General features: G+C 46.6%; 1 protein-coding gene across 1 annotated transcript; it reads left to right on the top strand.

The window, feature by feature from the left end:
* The first annotated feature begins 415 nt into the window (after window positions 1-415).
* On the top strand, window positions 416-16,419 carry PARK7 (Parkinsonism associated deglycase). Its single transcript, XM_078873285.1, has 6 exons — window positions 416-537; window positions 4,042-4,143; window positions 6,040-6,099; window positions 6,860-6,929; window positions 11,681-11,767; window positions 14,334-16,419. The coding sequence occupies exons 1-6, from the start codon at window positions 448-450 to the stop codon at window positions 14,492-14,494; spliced, it is 570 nt and encodes a 189-aa protein (XP_078729411.1). The 5' UTR covers window positions 416-447; the 3' UTR covers window positions 14,495-16,419.
* Window positions 16,420-16,774: the final 355 nt, after the last annotated feature.

Genomic DNA, 16,774 nt, shown 5'->3' with positions numbered 1-16,774 from the left:
GATATTCACTGACACACAGAGACTTTGATATTCACTGACACACAGAGACTTTGATATTCACTGTCATACAGAGACTTTGATATTCACTGACACACAGAGACTTTGATATTCACTGACACACAGAGACTTTGATATTCACTGTCACACAGAGACTTTGATATTCACTGTCACACAGAGACTTTGATATTCACTGTCACACAGAGACTTTGATATTCACTGTCACACAGAGACTTTGATATTCACTGTCACACCGAGACTTTGATATTCACTGACACACAGAGACTTTGATATTCACTGACACACAGAGACTTTGATATTCACTGTCACACAGAGACTTTGATATTCACTGTCACACAGAGACTTTGATATTCACTGTCACACAGAGACTTTGACACCGATTCGTGTGCAACTCGAATCGAATCGATCGGTCGGCTGCACGCCTCAGCAATGGCGACGAAGCGAGCGCTCGTGATCCTGGCGAAGGGAGCTGAGGAGATGGAGACCGTCATTCCGACAGACGTACTGCGGCGAGCCGGGGTAAACACCCTGCCTCTCTCACCGTTGTTTTGTTGCATTGCTGCGCTGTTGACATGTTACAAAGCGCGGCGGGCAACGACGCGATTGTACCCGCTTGCGAATTGCCAATCTACGGCCTATGGGGAGGCCTCGGTGTCGCCTAGAAACTCCGCAGGGCGAGGCGCGGGGGATGCCGGCGGACGAGTGGTGCCCCACGGGTAGATCGGCGCACGACATTTTTTTTAAATTTTGTTCACAATTTATACTTTTTTTAAAAACTTGCATTGACGAAACGTTGCAATGCAGCGCGACGCTTAAGCGGCGTGCGTTTTAAGAGAGGCTGCCGTTTGAACGCATTTCGTCCAGGACTGACTTTTTTGCAACAACATAAATCAGCTGACGGCGGAATTGGACAGCCCTTCGTTCAGCAGTGGGTTGATCACGGCCGATGGGGTTATTCAGAATCGCCGCAGGAACTGACGAGAAGCCTCAATAACCTCGTCTTAAAATGTGTTCATTATTACTGCACGGTGGCGAGACGTTCACTGCCTCGCCCGGTCTAAGGAGCCCGTAGGTTCGATGCCCTGACGCCTGCTGCTGTATATTTGGAGTTTGCGTGTCTCTCTCTCTCTGTCTCTCTCCGTGGTAGTGTGGATTTTTCTCCAGGTCCTCCGGTTTTTTCCCCTCCACATTTATCACCAACATCACGCGTTTTTAAGAGTGTTTGGCTGCTATACATTTCCACGTCATGATAAGCCACTTCGTTGAGCTATCATTTGTGAGAGCCAGGGCGCTTCTGAAAAAGAGCTATTACAGTGTTACCCAATGGGGCAGTGCCTGGTAAAATAAAAAGCAGGATTTTAGTTTATGATAGTTCTAGATTTGAAGCTTTCGTGACTGCAAGGATTCATACTCTTAGGTTTTTTCGGTAAAGTCACGTAGGTAAAAAATGACAATTAATAAAAGTAAAATAACAATTACGACGTTTCGGAGGCAGCACAAGCTTCCGTCTTCAGGTGGAACCGTCACAGCACGATTGCTGTATCAAGTAAAGAGAAATTCCAAGAGACCCGACCTTGTATATATACTTGCATATAGGATAGGATAGTTGGCCAAGGGGTTCAAGGACTTCTCGCCCACACTGCGCAGCCAACCCCACGCTATATTTTTAGAGCGATGTAAGTGCTATTTTTATATACACGTACAAAAAAACCCCCGAGACGATATGGCTGTGACATTTAGCCGGTCCAATGCTCTCCCCCCCCCCCCCAAAACATTTTGAAATCCTTCGCGGATCTCTGGTCGGGAGTTGGGAAATGCGTGAGGGTGGCCAGTGGGTGGCGTGAGATAGCCGAGTGACGACGAGAGAGCGGTGGAGGGAGGGAGAAAGATTCGAGAGACGTGGGCTGGGCAATCATCTCAAAATCGGGATCCGAATATTTATTTACCCTGGATAAATCCGATGAGCTATAAAGCTCTTTTTCACAGATGTCCAGTTGGGACAGGTCAGAATGTTACAACGACAAACAGTGCAAAACACGATGAGAGTGCAAAGTATAGGACAAATCAACAAATAAAAATCCTTATTTAAACTGGAGGAATCCGATGAGCTATGAAGCTCTTTTTCATAGATGTCCAGTATGGGTGGGTCAAATAAAACTTAACTTACGAGGTAAAGCCCACTGAGCTATTAGCTTTTTTTTCATAAGCTACCTGGCCACAAATGATAGCTCAAAGAAGTGGCTTATCAAGTGGAAATTTATAGCAGCAAAATCATTTCAAAAATGTAAAGGCATGTTTCTAAATGTGGAAGGAAAAACTGAAGGACCCGGGAAAAAAAATCCACGTGACCATGGGGAGAGACATGCAAGCTCCAAATATAGAGGGGTCGGGAACCTGCAATTTTGAAGTCACTCATGCCTGCCCCAAAAACCAACACTTAGCATTTACATCTGCACTTAATTTGACTAAATTCTTTCTCATGGAATTAAATATCCATTTGACATGTGGCGAACCTCACTCGCATATGCAGAGCGGGTGGAAAAGTCTTCCCGCTCTCAACTGTGTGGACCAGAGGGCACCTGAAGGGATTTCGGAGGTAGCTCTGTGATATCCGCTTCCGCGGGCCGTTCTCTGACATGAAGGGTTGCCCAGCTTTGCGAGAGATCCGCATCGAGACTTTGTCTCATGCAGTCTGGATAAAATTGTGGGAAAAGTGACAATTTAAAAAAAAAGCTCAACATTTCTCCTGAAATGCATTGCTTCCTGAAAAAAATCCGCTTGCTACGCTCTTCCTTGCTCAATGCATCCGCCTCTTACAAGACCTCGCTCACACCCCGCTGACTAAAATTAGGTTCCATCGCCACCACTAGCGCCGCCCTCAAAGTAGGAATTCATTCTCCAAGCAGCACGCTGTCATGAGGTCGGTGGAGCCAGCTCAGCGCTGACGTGTGTTATTCTGAGCGCTAGCGGAATGCCACTGCCCTCACGTGCCCTTCTCCGCTCTTCTCCCCCCTTGACCCTGCTCCCTCCCCTCGCTACTGTTAATTATGTAAACCAATTTGATGAGGGAAATATTTGTTAACTAAGCGTTCTGCATTTTTTTCAACGGTGAATTTCAGTGACTAAAAACCATCGAGTGCGACGATGACTACGACTACGTGCCGCCAATGAAAATGCAGTCTTGAGATAAATGAGTAACGGGATATTGGGGGCTGCAGGAAACCAAACCTGGTAATTGGCTACATATGCATATAACATGCTTCACTGAGCTCACCCATTGGTTGACCTGGTAACATTGTTGTATGTATGTGTGTTGAGCTTGTTTCGCATCCACACGTAGCCAATCGTGCTAATCGAAGGTGTGGGAAGATATTCCTTGGCAATTAACGCCAACGTTTAATAATCAAGGTTTGTTTAACAAACTTTTTTGATCCCTTTAAAATAAAACACGCAGACTTTGAGACGTGAGTGAAATTCCACAGGATGTCGTCAACGAGACTTAAGACTACGACTGAAACGAAAAATGATCAAATTACAGTAGACCATCGATTATATTATCCGGCGGTTTCGGGGGGAAAGGGGGCGCCAGATTTTCAAAAACGGCGGATGATCACGTAATTATTTAAAATAGAAAATGTTTGCACATTCTTGCGTAGCATTATGTTTTTAGACGTGTATATGGTTTTTTTGTGTTTTTAATTTGTTTGCTGTGTGAAATTGATATAAATAAAGATACAAATAGACGAAAACGTATCCTACTGTAAAAAGTTACTGTATTTACTGTACCGTACTTATCACTGCAATATCAAAGACTCTACATGGGGTGATGTACGTGCTACGCTCTTGTTTCAACAACATGTGTTCTGGCGATCGCCGCACTGGTACAGCCTTCGGAGCGTTTTTGCCGGTTTCGCCAGATCGGCCCGGGACCGCCGGATAATGTTGGAAACCGGATAATTGCTCGCCGGATAATCGATGATCGACCGCAACACTTTCCTCTCCCCCCCCTCCCCTTTGTGTCAGATTAAGGTAACGCTGGCCGGGCTGACGGGGCCTGAGCCAGTGCAGTGCAGCCGTGATGTCGTCATCTGTCCGGACACCAGCCTGGAGAAGGCAACGGCCGAGGTGCTTTTTCTCTGTTCCCACGATGTCCTTCACTTGATTTCCACCGTCACCCGTGGCCTTCCGTTGGGAGGGCCACGCAAGCCCGGGCCGTGTCGGCCGGTGCGCTAGCTGTCGAGCTGGAACGATGAGTCGATTTGCGATGCTTTATCAATACAAAGGTTGTGGTCCGTTAATTGGGCCCCTTCACAAATGATGGCCGCCCCCACATCCTGCCCCGCTGAAGGTGGGAAACCCCCTCATAAGTTCCGCCCAGCGTGACGCGGCTATTGATGCCGGCGATGTCACCAAGCCCCGTCCGTCACCTCCCATCCAGCAGCACATGTTGGAACAGAGGTGAAACGTTTATTTTCCAACGTTTCATTTTATCCAATTTCGTTGAGTAATCATTGGAGCATATTCGATTACTTAAACAATCGAATTGCCCAGGGGTCGGCAACCTGCAGCTTCAGAGCCACACGCAGCTCTCCTAGGACCGCTTCGTAACATATGTTGAACTTTGGGAACCTCATTTGCCAGTAAAAATATGATAATTGATTTTTTACCCTTCTATCTGGCAACAAAACTGACACCTTTTTACAAGGAGTCATGTTTGCATAGACCGCAATACCTGCAGTCATAAATACAAACAAAAGACATAACTCTGACAGTGCACATTATCAGAGTTATGTCTTTTGTTTGTATTTATGACTGCAGGTATTGCGGTCTATGCAAACATGACTCCTTGTAAAAAGGTGTCAGTTTTGTTGCCAGATAGAAGGGTAAAAAATCAATTATCATATGTTGAACTTCTTTCGCACCGTACGTAGCCAAACGTGTTAATTGGCGGTGCAGGGGAATTTATTTATTAAGGACCGTCTCATTCACATGCATTGGCGGCTCTTGAAATATTACCAAATAAAAAAAAACGCTATTCTTATTTTGGTTACCGACTTCTGGGATAGCCTAAATCTGGCCAGATTCGTTGCGATTCCTCAATTGGAACCGCCCCTTCCTACCTCTCCCTTCTCCATTTTACTCGACTGTACACATATTTTCATACGTGCTCAATGGAAGGTAGCGCCTACTACTCTACTGTCCCTGTAGTCTGGAACACCCTCAAAATCACGCGGCAAACACTCTTTTTTTCTGCATTTTCTGCATTTGTCATCAACATGCTAAATTCTATGTTATTAAAATACGCTGCCAAGCTTAGCAGTGTTCATTAGGATGCTGTCTTTCCGACAGCTCTGTTCTTCACCTGAGGACGGCTGCTTGCGTTGTGGCCGAAACGTCATGAGAATTTTCTTATGTTTTATTTTTATTATTTTATTATTTCCCTTCTACGTTACTTTACCGAAAGAACCAAGAATACAAACACTCTTTGTTGGGCATGTTTAATGCGTGCCCCCTCGTGTAGATAAAGAGATTCATTGGAAGTGCCTTCAGAATTAATTCTGTGAAGGCATCTTCCATGGCCGTTTTTCTTTTTTTACACAGGGTGGTGTACTTTTATTTTTATGAAAGTCAAAAATGCAAATGTCTTCATCCCATCATGCTGGTGGAACCACAGGAATATAATGTGGCTGGCCCAAAGTTTTGGAACCGCCTAGTTTCGTCTCTTGGCATCTCCATACTGCCATCTCTGTTGTCATTTAAACCGACTCCATTAAAATCACAAAAATTGTATGTGCGAATGTCATTTCACAACAATTAGGTTTTTTCATGCTTTGATGTCTCTACGGCCAAGTCGCCCTTGAAAAATAACTTCTCAGCTCAAATGGGCTTCACTCGGGAAATAAACTTCTGATTTTGATCATTGGTGTGAGTGCGTCTCGCTCGAATGAGATGTTGTTGCACAGACGTCCCGATGGGCTGTCGTCACCCGCCCGTTGATTCTGTGTCGCTGTGCTGACGCAGGGTCCCTATGACGTCGTGGTGCTGCCAGGGGGAAACCTGGGCGCTCAGAATCTCGCCGAGGTGAGAGGGAGCGACGGGAGTCAAACAACCGCTTGCATGCGCCTCATTTTCGCTTTTTGTATCTCCCGTTGCAAAATCTTTGCACACCGCACGAGCCATGTAACGATTTTCTCCCCGCCCGCCACGGTTTGATGAATTGTCCCAATTATAGTGCACAATTTTATTCGAAAATATATTATTTATATTAATTGTAGTAAATGGGAGCAATTATAGTTGTTGTGGGGACGGGGGGGGGGCGAGGTCACATGAACCAATTTTTTCCATCTCGTGTTATCCTCATAATGGAGGGTTGATGCCCAACACAGATGCAATGTTACGAAGCAATCGCTTACACGTTTAATAACACATTCCTGCGGAGGAAGCTGGTAGGAACGTTGGGTTGCTCGGTCAATGGCCAGGGTCAACGGCGGTGTGGTGTATTCCGCAAATATGCCCGACTGTGAGGGCGGGCACAAGCCGGCGTGAGTCAGTTAAACGTTGAGTTTTATAAGGGCACCACGGGGTGACCAGCCCCTCCCCACCCAGCCCCTCCCTCCCCACCCAGCACGACGGACGGACGGACACAATAATCCCCTGTGGGCTGGTGTAACCAGGAGGTTCCTACCAGTAACAGGCCTCATTGAAATAAATTAACAATACACACACGCGAGTCTTATGTGATTGGGCAATGATGGTGACAATCATGACGGTGACATTGATGATGATGATGGCGGCGGTGGTGGTGATGAGAGTTGATGCAAACTAAGTTTGTGGTGTGCAGTCGGCGGCGGTTAAATCGGTTCTGCAAGCCCAGATGGACAGGAAGGGACTTATCGCTGCCATCTGTGCAGGTAATGACGTCTCGCTTCGGCTGGGCCACGCACACACACACACACGCCATGCATGTGCTGAGTGTCTGCGCGTGTGCGAGTATGAATGCGTGGGAACCAGTGGAGCAACGGTTAGCGTGCTGTACTACGAAAACCGGCGACCTTGGTGTAATTAATTGTCAGCCACAAATAACATTGCAATAAGCTCAAAGATGCCAACCTCTCAGGCCTCTATGTGCTTTGAAGAAGGGCCATGGATGGAAACGTCCCATATAATATATTTTTTTCCTGTTAAGGCCAAAGTTGCGAACAAAATGCGTCGATTGTTTTTGCCTCTTATTCCCTCTACTTATGCATCACTGCCAATGAAGTGTCACCAAATTATTTGCTTAACATTTCAGTGGCAAATGAAAGCTGAACTCATCCCGAGCCTTCCGTAGGTCAACTCGGCATTTTATCAAGTACCTGCTGCGGTGTGTAAGCATCAGGACTAGGGAGGCGGGTTGTTGGGTGTGGGTCCAGCAACACACCGCAACCCCCTTGTGCGCCGCGCCGGCCTTGATTGCTGCTCGCTAATAGTACTGCCCCAACAGTCTAAACTATTAAACTAAAAAAAATTTTTTTACCAGGTAAAGCCCACTGAGCTATATAGAGCTTTTTTTGTCAGAAGCAACCTAGCCACAATTGATAGCCCAACGAAGTGGCTTATCACCATATGGACATTTATAGCAGCCAAATACTCTAAGCGCTCAATGTGGAGGGAAAAACCGGAGGACCTGGAGAAAAATCCACGCGACCACGGAGAGAACACGCAAACTCCAAATATACAGGCGTCAGGGGTCGGGATCGAACACACGCCCTCCTGTATATCAAGCGAGGTAGTTAACATCTCCCACCGCGGCACCCAGACTGTTGAAAGCTACACTGGTGATCTTTATCTTTGTGTATGAACGTAATTAAACTGAAGTGGGCCACATTGTGGTCCTGTGTATTCTGCCAAGATCCTGGGTTGGCACCATGTGCCACGAAGCACAATCCTGTCACAAATTTTGTGTCAGAACCTGGCGTGGGCTTCTCATCCGTCAACTCAACTTCAAATGAGTAGCTGGTAACCGTGTAGCCAAAATCAACATCGGGCAAACAAGCATGCATGGTGTGGGCTGCACCATATTGTGTTTGTTGCCAATAAAATGTTTTATATAAATAAACGAAATAAATTTTATCTAGGTGCTTGCATGCTAGCAGCATGGCTTTTGTCGTGTGCACACTCGATTAAATATAAAGGCACAGCCCTGCAATTTCTTGCCCAAGCCACTGCTGGTGGAGGCGCATCCGCTAGGGACAGCTCTTCGAGAGCCCCTCCAGACGGTATCTTGGCCTACTCTTCCATTAGCAAGCGAGACTTCTCGGAAGACGTGGCATTACCCAAACTTTACCCCGCCTACGTGCGACCTCTGGGTGGATAAAGGCGGGGGGGGGGGGATGTAAATAATCTGCCCGTTGTTTCAGCTGCCTCACTGGGAGATCGAACCGGTGACCTTTGGAATGCAAGTTTTTGTTGCGCTAGCCATTACGCCATCTGGAACGCACAAGAATTAATTTTGGCTAAGTATACGCAGCAGAATGTAAAAAATATTGCAGTGAAAGCATTACGAAAAAATATTTTCGGCAGCTGGCTGAATGCGCCAAGGTACCTGCCAAGCTGGGAATTACCAAGGCAGCTTGTAATGGAAATGTTTGTTGGAGCCAAAATAATTATAAAGCTTGGCGAGATAGTCATGCAGGCCGGATGTCCACGGTTCTCAATGGCTTGGAGTTAAGTTTGGCTTCAGTGTCTCATGGTGACATGATTTTTTAAAGGGGTGCCGTGGTGGCTAGGATATGTTAACTACCTCGCCTGGTATACAGGAGGTCGTGGTTTCATCCCGACCCAGATGCCTGCTGCTGTATGTTTGAAGTTTGTGTGTTCACTTCCCATGGTCGAATATATTTTTCTTCGGTTTTTCCCTCCACATTTAGATTTAACAATGCGTGTTTCAGAGTACTTTGCTGCTATAAATTTACACATGATGAGCCACTTGGTTGAGCTGTCATTTGTGGCCAAGTCACTACTGAAAAAGAGCTACATAGCTCAGTGGGCCTTACCTGTTCAAATAAAAAATAGTTTAGTTTTTTAGTTTAAAGCCACTGGGTATTTCATCACATAATATAAACCCGGTGGACCGGCGGTGAACTCGTTGGGCTTTGTACTCGGTGACCTGGGTTCAACTCCAGGCCACGGCTAACCTACAGTGGCGAGCAATATCTGAAAAAGTCCCATGTGTCCATTGACCAGCCCGCACCGGCCAGCGTGGGGAACTATCGTCAATCAGCCCCCCATGACTGACATGGTGTGTGGGGAGGCCTTCATCCAGCAGTGACTTGAGTGTTACACTGTGGAGTATATGTTTAAGACTACTTATTAATTTGTTTGGGAAATATCTCTTGTTTTTGTGTCCATCCATCCGAAGATGTCTTACTATAAAATGCTGATATAAACCTCTACAATCCTGAGTGCATGGCTTACTGATACCAAATTCTAAGATCTGTATGATGTTTGGGCAGAATAGTTTGTGAGAAAATTCCATTCACAGTCGGCTTGTTTAAACACATGCCGCTGCTTAACATTGGTTTGGAAGGCGCATGGGCTGATGGACATAACTAATATATATTTTTTAATGCGTAAAGATGAATAGATGTCTTTATTTTCCATATTATTCCTGTTGATGTTTAGCACTCGGGTTGAGTGCTACTCTCCACCGATTGACAGTTGTTGATCACAAGATAATCAATTGCCATAACAGCAAGTACAGAGCTGATGAGTTTGACACCTGCCTCTCTTCTTATGTCTCATCGCTCTATCCCTATCTCAGCTGCAGCCACACAACACAGAGCAACGCTGTGATTAACTAAACCACTTTCAAATTGTGCGTCCTGTAGCGGTTTTTAAAATAATTGGATGCAAGCGACTGTGTGGCTCCAGGGGCTGACCATGGCCTTGTAGGAGCACCGAATCAGCACATTAAGATCCTGGGATTGAATTTGGCAGTCACCCAAATGAGCAGTCACCCATGATTATACCGGGTTCTCCAGAGAAGGGTCTTAGTCGGTCTTGACTGACCACTCACATAAATCACACATTTCTACTTTTCCCTAAATCGACCTTGTCCAGCACAGAGGGGGGGCGGGGCTACATTTCTATTTTTCCTGTTTTCAATTTTTTTCTGATTTGTGCGAATGGTGTCGCGTCACGGGACAAAGTGTCCGCTCAGATTTCCCGCATAGCAGCGACGAAACCCCTCCATGTTAAGAGATTGGCCCACGGAATCAGGTGCCATGGGGCTGCTTGTGAGACCCCATTACACAGCACTCGGCAGTACTTTCCCACTGGCTCTGCATTTGAGAATAATGTTCGCCGCTTGACAGAAAAAAACATTTTTAATTAGCAGAGCTGGAATTTCGCTAAATTGCAGAACAACATTTAATGCGAGTCTTCTTGGGTGTCCGGTAATTTTGCCGATCGGGCTGAGACCGTCAAATCACAGGCGGCCGCCCTGCATCTCGGTGCTCTGACCTCTAAGCCACCCGGCCACTTCCCAGAGGGCTAACATTTATAAATGTGTCGAGCCCCATTTCGCAGGACTGACGTCCAGTAGACCACTCTTTACAAAGGCCGTGATGGAGTGCGGGCCGGTGTTGGGAGAGAGAGAGACCGCTTGCGGGGATTTGCGGCGACGTGGCCCCGGCAGCAGCGCATTCACCGCTTTATGCGGATGTTTGAATCCGGCAGGTCACCCTGGTTAATACTGCGGTGTGTATTAACAGTTAGGGTACTGCTTCACGGTGACCCTTAAAGATCCCGTGACGCCATTCGAAATGAGTTGGCCATCGTGTGCTGGTGTCATGGTCCACATTTTTGCCAAATCCGTTGTGGAGACGCAATTGTTGCGTGGATGCAGTTAGCATGAGTGACGCTATCTAAAATTCAATGGTTATATCATGAGAAAAAATTCCCCGCAAAATCTCGATTGGGATTAGAGGTAGCAGTCGTTGCACCCTCCTAGCAAACTAATGCCCGCTTGCAGGCCGGTGATGGGTCGCCTCGTGCTGCAATGGGACAGTTTTGCCACTGAGGTTGTTGCCCTTTGAATGTTTGAAATGAGACCTGATGGAAGATGCTTTGAGTTGCTGAGGAATTGTAAGTATTGCACGAATGAAATTATTATTATAAAACCTGAGAACATGGTAACTTGACAGTATAGCCATTAGAAACAGCCACAAATTGCGTGTGAGTGTGTGTGTGCTACCCGATGGCTTGGTTCACATAGCTGGCGAGGTGCGTGTGTGTTCGTGTGGGGAGGGGTAGTGTAACGGTTAGCGCGCTGCGCTATGAACCCGGCTACCCAGGTTCGATTCCCGCTCACGGCCAACACCAGTGATGCATGTCTGAACCAGTCCTGGGCCTCCCCTAGGTCGACTCGGCCTCAAATGAGTACCTGGGTGCGGTGTGTAAACATCGCCACTAGGGAGACAAAGGCGGCCCGTGCGTGGGGTGTTTGCCACTCACCAGTCTCCCTCATGTGCTGTGCCAGCCTTCCTAGGTGCTCACTAACAGCACTTGCCCCAACCGTCTGTTAAAGGCTACGCGGGGAATCTTTGTTTGTCTTTGTGTGCGAGTGAAGTGTTTTTGCCTTGGTGGGGGGGGGTGGTGCTCCTCCTGTGTGTCTCCGCAGGCCCCACAGCACTAAAAGCACACGGCATCGCGTTTGGAAGCAAGGTGACCACTCACCCGCTCGCCAAGGACAAGATGATGGAGGGTGGTGAGTGTGGGGGCGACGTGAGCGTGTGTGCACGTGTGCGTACTTCACGCTCCACTTCCTACAGATTTGATCGTTTGTCTCCGACGCAGCCAAGCTGATAAAAATTGACACAGTCTCTTACGTCTTTTCACTTATAATATGCTCGTACAGTGAGTTGGATTTTGTTACCCTCCCTGCCCCACCCCAAACATTTTTTTACGTGCAAATATATATCGAGGTACAATTTGATTTCTATCGCCGATTACGTGGCGATTGAGCTGTCGTGAAATTTATGTCGAGAGCAGAAGGTGCTTGAAGGGAATTTCCTGCCTCTGTGAGACATCGGTAAGCGCGCTGCGCTGCGAAGCTAGCGTCCCGAGTTCGTTTACCGCTCACGGCCAACGCCAGCGACGATTATCCGAACCGGTCTTGGGCCTCCTCTAGATCACCTCGACCTCAAATGAGTACCTGGCTGCGGTGTGTAAACATCGTCACTAGGGAGACAAAGGCGGCCAGGAATATGTAAATATACATGGAGGTACAATTTGATTTCTGTCGCCGATTGCGTCGCAATTGCACTGCCGTGAGATTCACGTCGTGTTCAGGAGGTGCTTGAAGGGAATTTCCTGCGTCTGTGAGACATCGACTCGCAGTTCGGGGAATGGCCCCTAGAAGTTTGGAGCACAGAGGATTATTTTGCAATGGATAATGGGGTCCAGGAGTAAAAATATCTGTCGAAATTTTTATTTTATTTTATTGCTTTCAAATGGATTCTCACGATAGATATGTCAAACCAAACCGCCTGTGTAAGAGTCGATTTTTTTTTACGATCATTTCACCTTGCATAGAATGGGCTCGCGTGAAACCACTATAGACCGCTACATTCCGCACAGCAAAAACGCACACGTAAAATACTCCACTGAATCGTCGCAATCCTGCATCATAATATTTGTTTTAATAACGAGGGGGCGGGTGGGGGGAGTGAATCGTGAGTCCCAATTTTGTGTGGTGAAATATGGTTAAACAGCGCTTAAAACGTACACTGCATTGGGGAGGTCTTCATCCAGCAGTGCATAGACAAGGGTTGTACATCTTCTTGGTTCTTTCGGTAAAGTCACGTAGAATGGAAATAATAAAATGATAAAAAGAAAGCATAATAAAAGAAAAAAATATTATTATATTATTTTATTATATTATTTTATTATTTCCATTCTACGTGACTTTACCGAAAGAACCAAGAAGATGAATCCCTGCAATCACGAAAGCTTTAAATCGAAAGGGTTGTACAATTATCAAGTATTGTCTCCTTGAACTCTCAGCTAGAAGTGAATACACATCATACCTGCACTGTGTGCCCGTGAGGATGGGTGGCGCGCACTGCATTATGAACCCAGCGGCCGAGTGAAATCTGTCCTGCTGTACTGGCTCTGCCCCTCGTTCCCCGCCGCCCCCCCCTCCCCCCCCCCCCCCTTTGACCAGCACGGTGAAGTACGGTCAAACAACCCTGACGGCCAAAGTGGTGTGGAGAAACGCTCGCTTATCAGTGATTTCGCAAATGGGCTGTGAATGAGATGATTATGCACCGTGTGTAGTTACTTGTGGAGTCAGCCCAGTGCGTGAGTAATGTATCGCTCCGCACGATACGGAGACCCGCAATGCCCCCGCAAGAGTGGCCACACGTGTACACGTTGTAGCGTTTAGAGCTGGGCTGCGCTGGTTAAAGTGAAAACCCAATGTGTATAATAATGGTTATTACTTGTGTGCGTGTAATGAGCCACTCCCCGCAGATATTGGATGAATTGTTATGATTCGGGCTCATGATTTGATTTCAGAATTCCTATTTGTATTGGTTTTCGTCATCATATTTGTATCTTGTTTTTGGTTTGTCTCCAAACCGTTTTTGTCTCTGCCATCAGCCTGAAAGTAGCATTGCATATCAGTTGCACATAATTTACAAAAATTCTAATCTAATTTATATATAATATAGTTTTTTTGTTAAATCGCGTCAATATAAATGTGTAATTAAACCCACCACCACCCCACACAGCCAATTAGTAAGGTTTGTCACGTAAACAGAACGTGCCAATTCGTTACGAGTACAGCACACCGGTGTGTTGGAGATTAGTCCACAACATTTATAATCTGAGTTTGACATTTCACCAGTTATTACAACTAGCTGTCACCTGATGGGGCTAGTTGTAATTACTGGCGAAACGTCGTACTCAGATTGAAAATGTTGTGGCTTTGCTCTCCAACACACCGGTGTGCTGTCCTAGTGACGAATTGGCCACGTTCTGTTTACGTGACAAACCTTACTAATTGGCTGTGTCGGGTGGTGGCGGGTTTAACGACACATTCATATTTACACGATCGAACCAAAAAAAACATTATGGATGATATTGGACGCGAAAGCCTCCGTGTTAAACATATTCATATAACTAATCAGTTAAACGTATTCATATAACTAATCAGTTCTCACGCACAATCTTGGGATACTGGGGAAAAAAAGAAATGGTCCGATAGTAGACACAATAGAATCAAAGACCTGAATGGTGGTGGTGGGGGGTGGGTGCCTCTCGCCCCGCAGGCCACTACGTGTACTCGGAGGCGCGCGTGGAGCGCGACGGCAACGTAATCACGAGCCGCGGGCCCGGCACCAGCTTCGAGTTTGCGCTCTTCATTGTCGAGGCGCTGCTGGGCGCCGACGCCGCCAGCGCCGTGAAGGCGCCGCTCGTCCTCAAGGATTAGAGCCGGAGGCTCGCGGCGGCGCCGGGCTGAGCGTCGTCGGGCGGGCGAGAGGAGAGAGCCGGGGCTGGCGGGCTGGCGGGCTGGTGGTACGGGGCGATACCGTTGCCTGGTGGTGACGAGCAGCTGTGATGTCGGTAACAACAACGACCACAACAACAGCGGCGGCGGCGACTTCAGTTTTACTGAGGCTGGTGGTGATCGGGATCACAGTGTGTCGGTAGAACGTAGATATCAACCGCAGCAGCAGCAGCAGCAGCAATAGCATTTTAACTTCAGAATCGCAATCATAATCTTTATTTAGACTGTTAGGAGGAATCCGATGAGCCATGAAGCTCTTTTTTGGAGATGTCCAGTAGGGGGTGGGTCAGAAAGTTCCAACAATACAAAAACTAATAGGAGTGTAAAGAAGTTCAACGTACTTATGAGAAAGGTAAACATGACACTTATAATAAATAATTAAATACACAGACATTTGTGTATATATGAGTACTAAATTGAAAAAAAATTATTCCTGCCGATTTTTCAACAATAAATGCAACTTACCTGGAATATAAATTCTGCAATATAAATACAGTGGTAAACGCATTGCATGCTTGTATATACGTTAAACTTCTTTCGCACCGTACGTTGCCATTGTGCGCCCTACGCCCGATCACCCCAGTTCGATTGCCGGCCGACGTTAACATCAGTGGCGAGCGATATGTGAACCAGTCCTGGGCCTTCATCCAGCAGCGGATTGACACAATCATGTAATAAACAATTTCAAAAAATATAGCTTCTCAAAACGCTTTACTGGAGTACCAAGTAAACATAAAACATTGGGAGTACCTTTCATGAACGGTAATTTTTTCCCCCATTCCGCATGAGTGCTATGATGCATTGACGAGTCACAAGGTTCATTAGCCGGAGGGAGTTAAAAAATGTATACAACTGTGCGTGGCACAGACATGTTTAGCACCCACAGGCATGTTTATCCGGTGGCTGTATGCACATCTCACAGCTATCGCGGCTGTATCACCCGTAGTAGTAGCACATCAATAAATAATCCAAGATTGGTCGTACTGTTGATTTAACCATGAAGATAACCACATTGTGATTCCACTGATTCACTACTTGAGCAAGATATTGGATCGTTATGGACGAACGTGACGGTGTGTCTTTTATTTTACAAATCGCTCTCTGATATAGGCAATCCAAAGAAATGTTTTGACATCTTAAATCGTGAAGCACTGTTATCAGCGATATTCCAGTTCAGTTGTTATGAATGCATTATGAGCGCCTCTGAAATCCCGATGCATTCACCAGCAATTCCACTGTCGTACATGATACGATCGATACCCACAGGTACTGTCGTGAAAGTTCCTCAAATTGCACTAAAATGAACAATGAATGTGATATAAATATATACGCTAGGGTTTTGCCCCCCCACCACCTCGCCCCCCCCTCACCCTGAGGTAATGGATTTCAAAAGAGATGTGGTTCTAAAAAATGTTGGATAACCGACACAAATATTTAGTGAACTGTTAATGATCATGGAAAGCCATCCCCTTTGGCTTTCAGAGTGACATCAAGCGCCAGATTTGCGCGTCGGCGAAAGGTCCCGGAACGTCGTACTTATTTTTGGTTAAGGTACTTGCTTTTGTGCCTATCATCGAGAATGTGGCAAATAGCCAAAAGGTTTTTACTTGGCTTTTGGCTTCACGATGTGATCCTGGCTCTGTGTGAAAATGACAAACAAGTTTAGAAATAAATGTTTTGAAAAAACCCACTGTACACCCGTATACGTATTTAATTAAAAATATAAAAAAATCACGCGGAAATGTTCATGAAAGCCCACAGCAACCGTTGTTCGACGAGTCCGGAAGTCTTTCTGGCTGAGCAAAACTGAGCCGAATTAAAGAGTCGTACAGAAACAACAACAACAACTACTTGCCTTTTATTTCCTTGCATTAGAATAAACTGTGTGCCAACTGTGACCAGATGTCCTGCAGGGGCGTGTTAGCACGGTTGGCTATGTACGGTGCGAAAGACGTTCTACCAGAGGTCGCAACCGGGTACCCGATACCCGTACCCTACCCGATACCTGTCTACCCGTACCCGGCCAGGTACGGGTACGGGTACCCGTTTGCGACCCTGGTGCGGCCGGGTACGGGTATGGGTAGGCCGTGAGTCACTGGTGAGTAACCGTTTGTCACTCATTTCGGGTAGGGCACAGGTACGGGTAGGGAACGGGTACCCGTGTACGGGTACCCATTTGCGACCCTGGTGCGGCCGGGTACG

The sequence above is a fragment of the Lampetra fluviatilis genome, chromosome 36, assembly GCF_964198595.1.
Source record: "Lampetra fluviatilis chromosome 36, kcLamFluv1.1, whole genome shotgun sequence".
NCBI lineage: Eukaryota > Metazoa > Chordata > Hyperoartia > Petromyzontiformes > Petromyzontidae > Lampetra > Lampetra fluviatilis.
This window is presented reverse-complemented; position numbering and strand designations above follow the sequence as displayed.

What these genes read in the sequence shown, in the direction of transcription:
- PARK7 (XM_078873285.1), top strand. Translation starts at nt 448, where the DNA reads ATGGCGACGAAGCGAGCGCTCGTGATCCTGGCGAAGGGAGCTGAGGAG. An exon ending in TGGAGAAGGCAACGGCCGAG is followed by an intron (nt 4,144 to 6,039) that starts GTGCTTTTTCTC and finishes GTGCTGACGCAG; the next exon opens with GGTCCCTATGACGTCGTGGT. An exon ending in GCGCTCAGAATCTCGCCGAG is followed by an intron (nt 6,100 to 6,859) that starts GTGAGAGGGAGC and finishes TGTGGTGTGCAG; the next exon opens with TCGGCGGCGGTTAAATCGGT.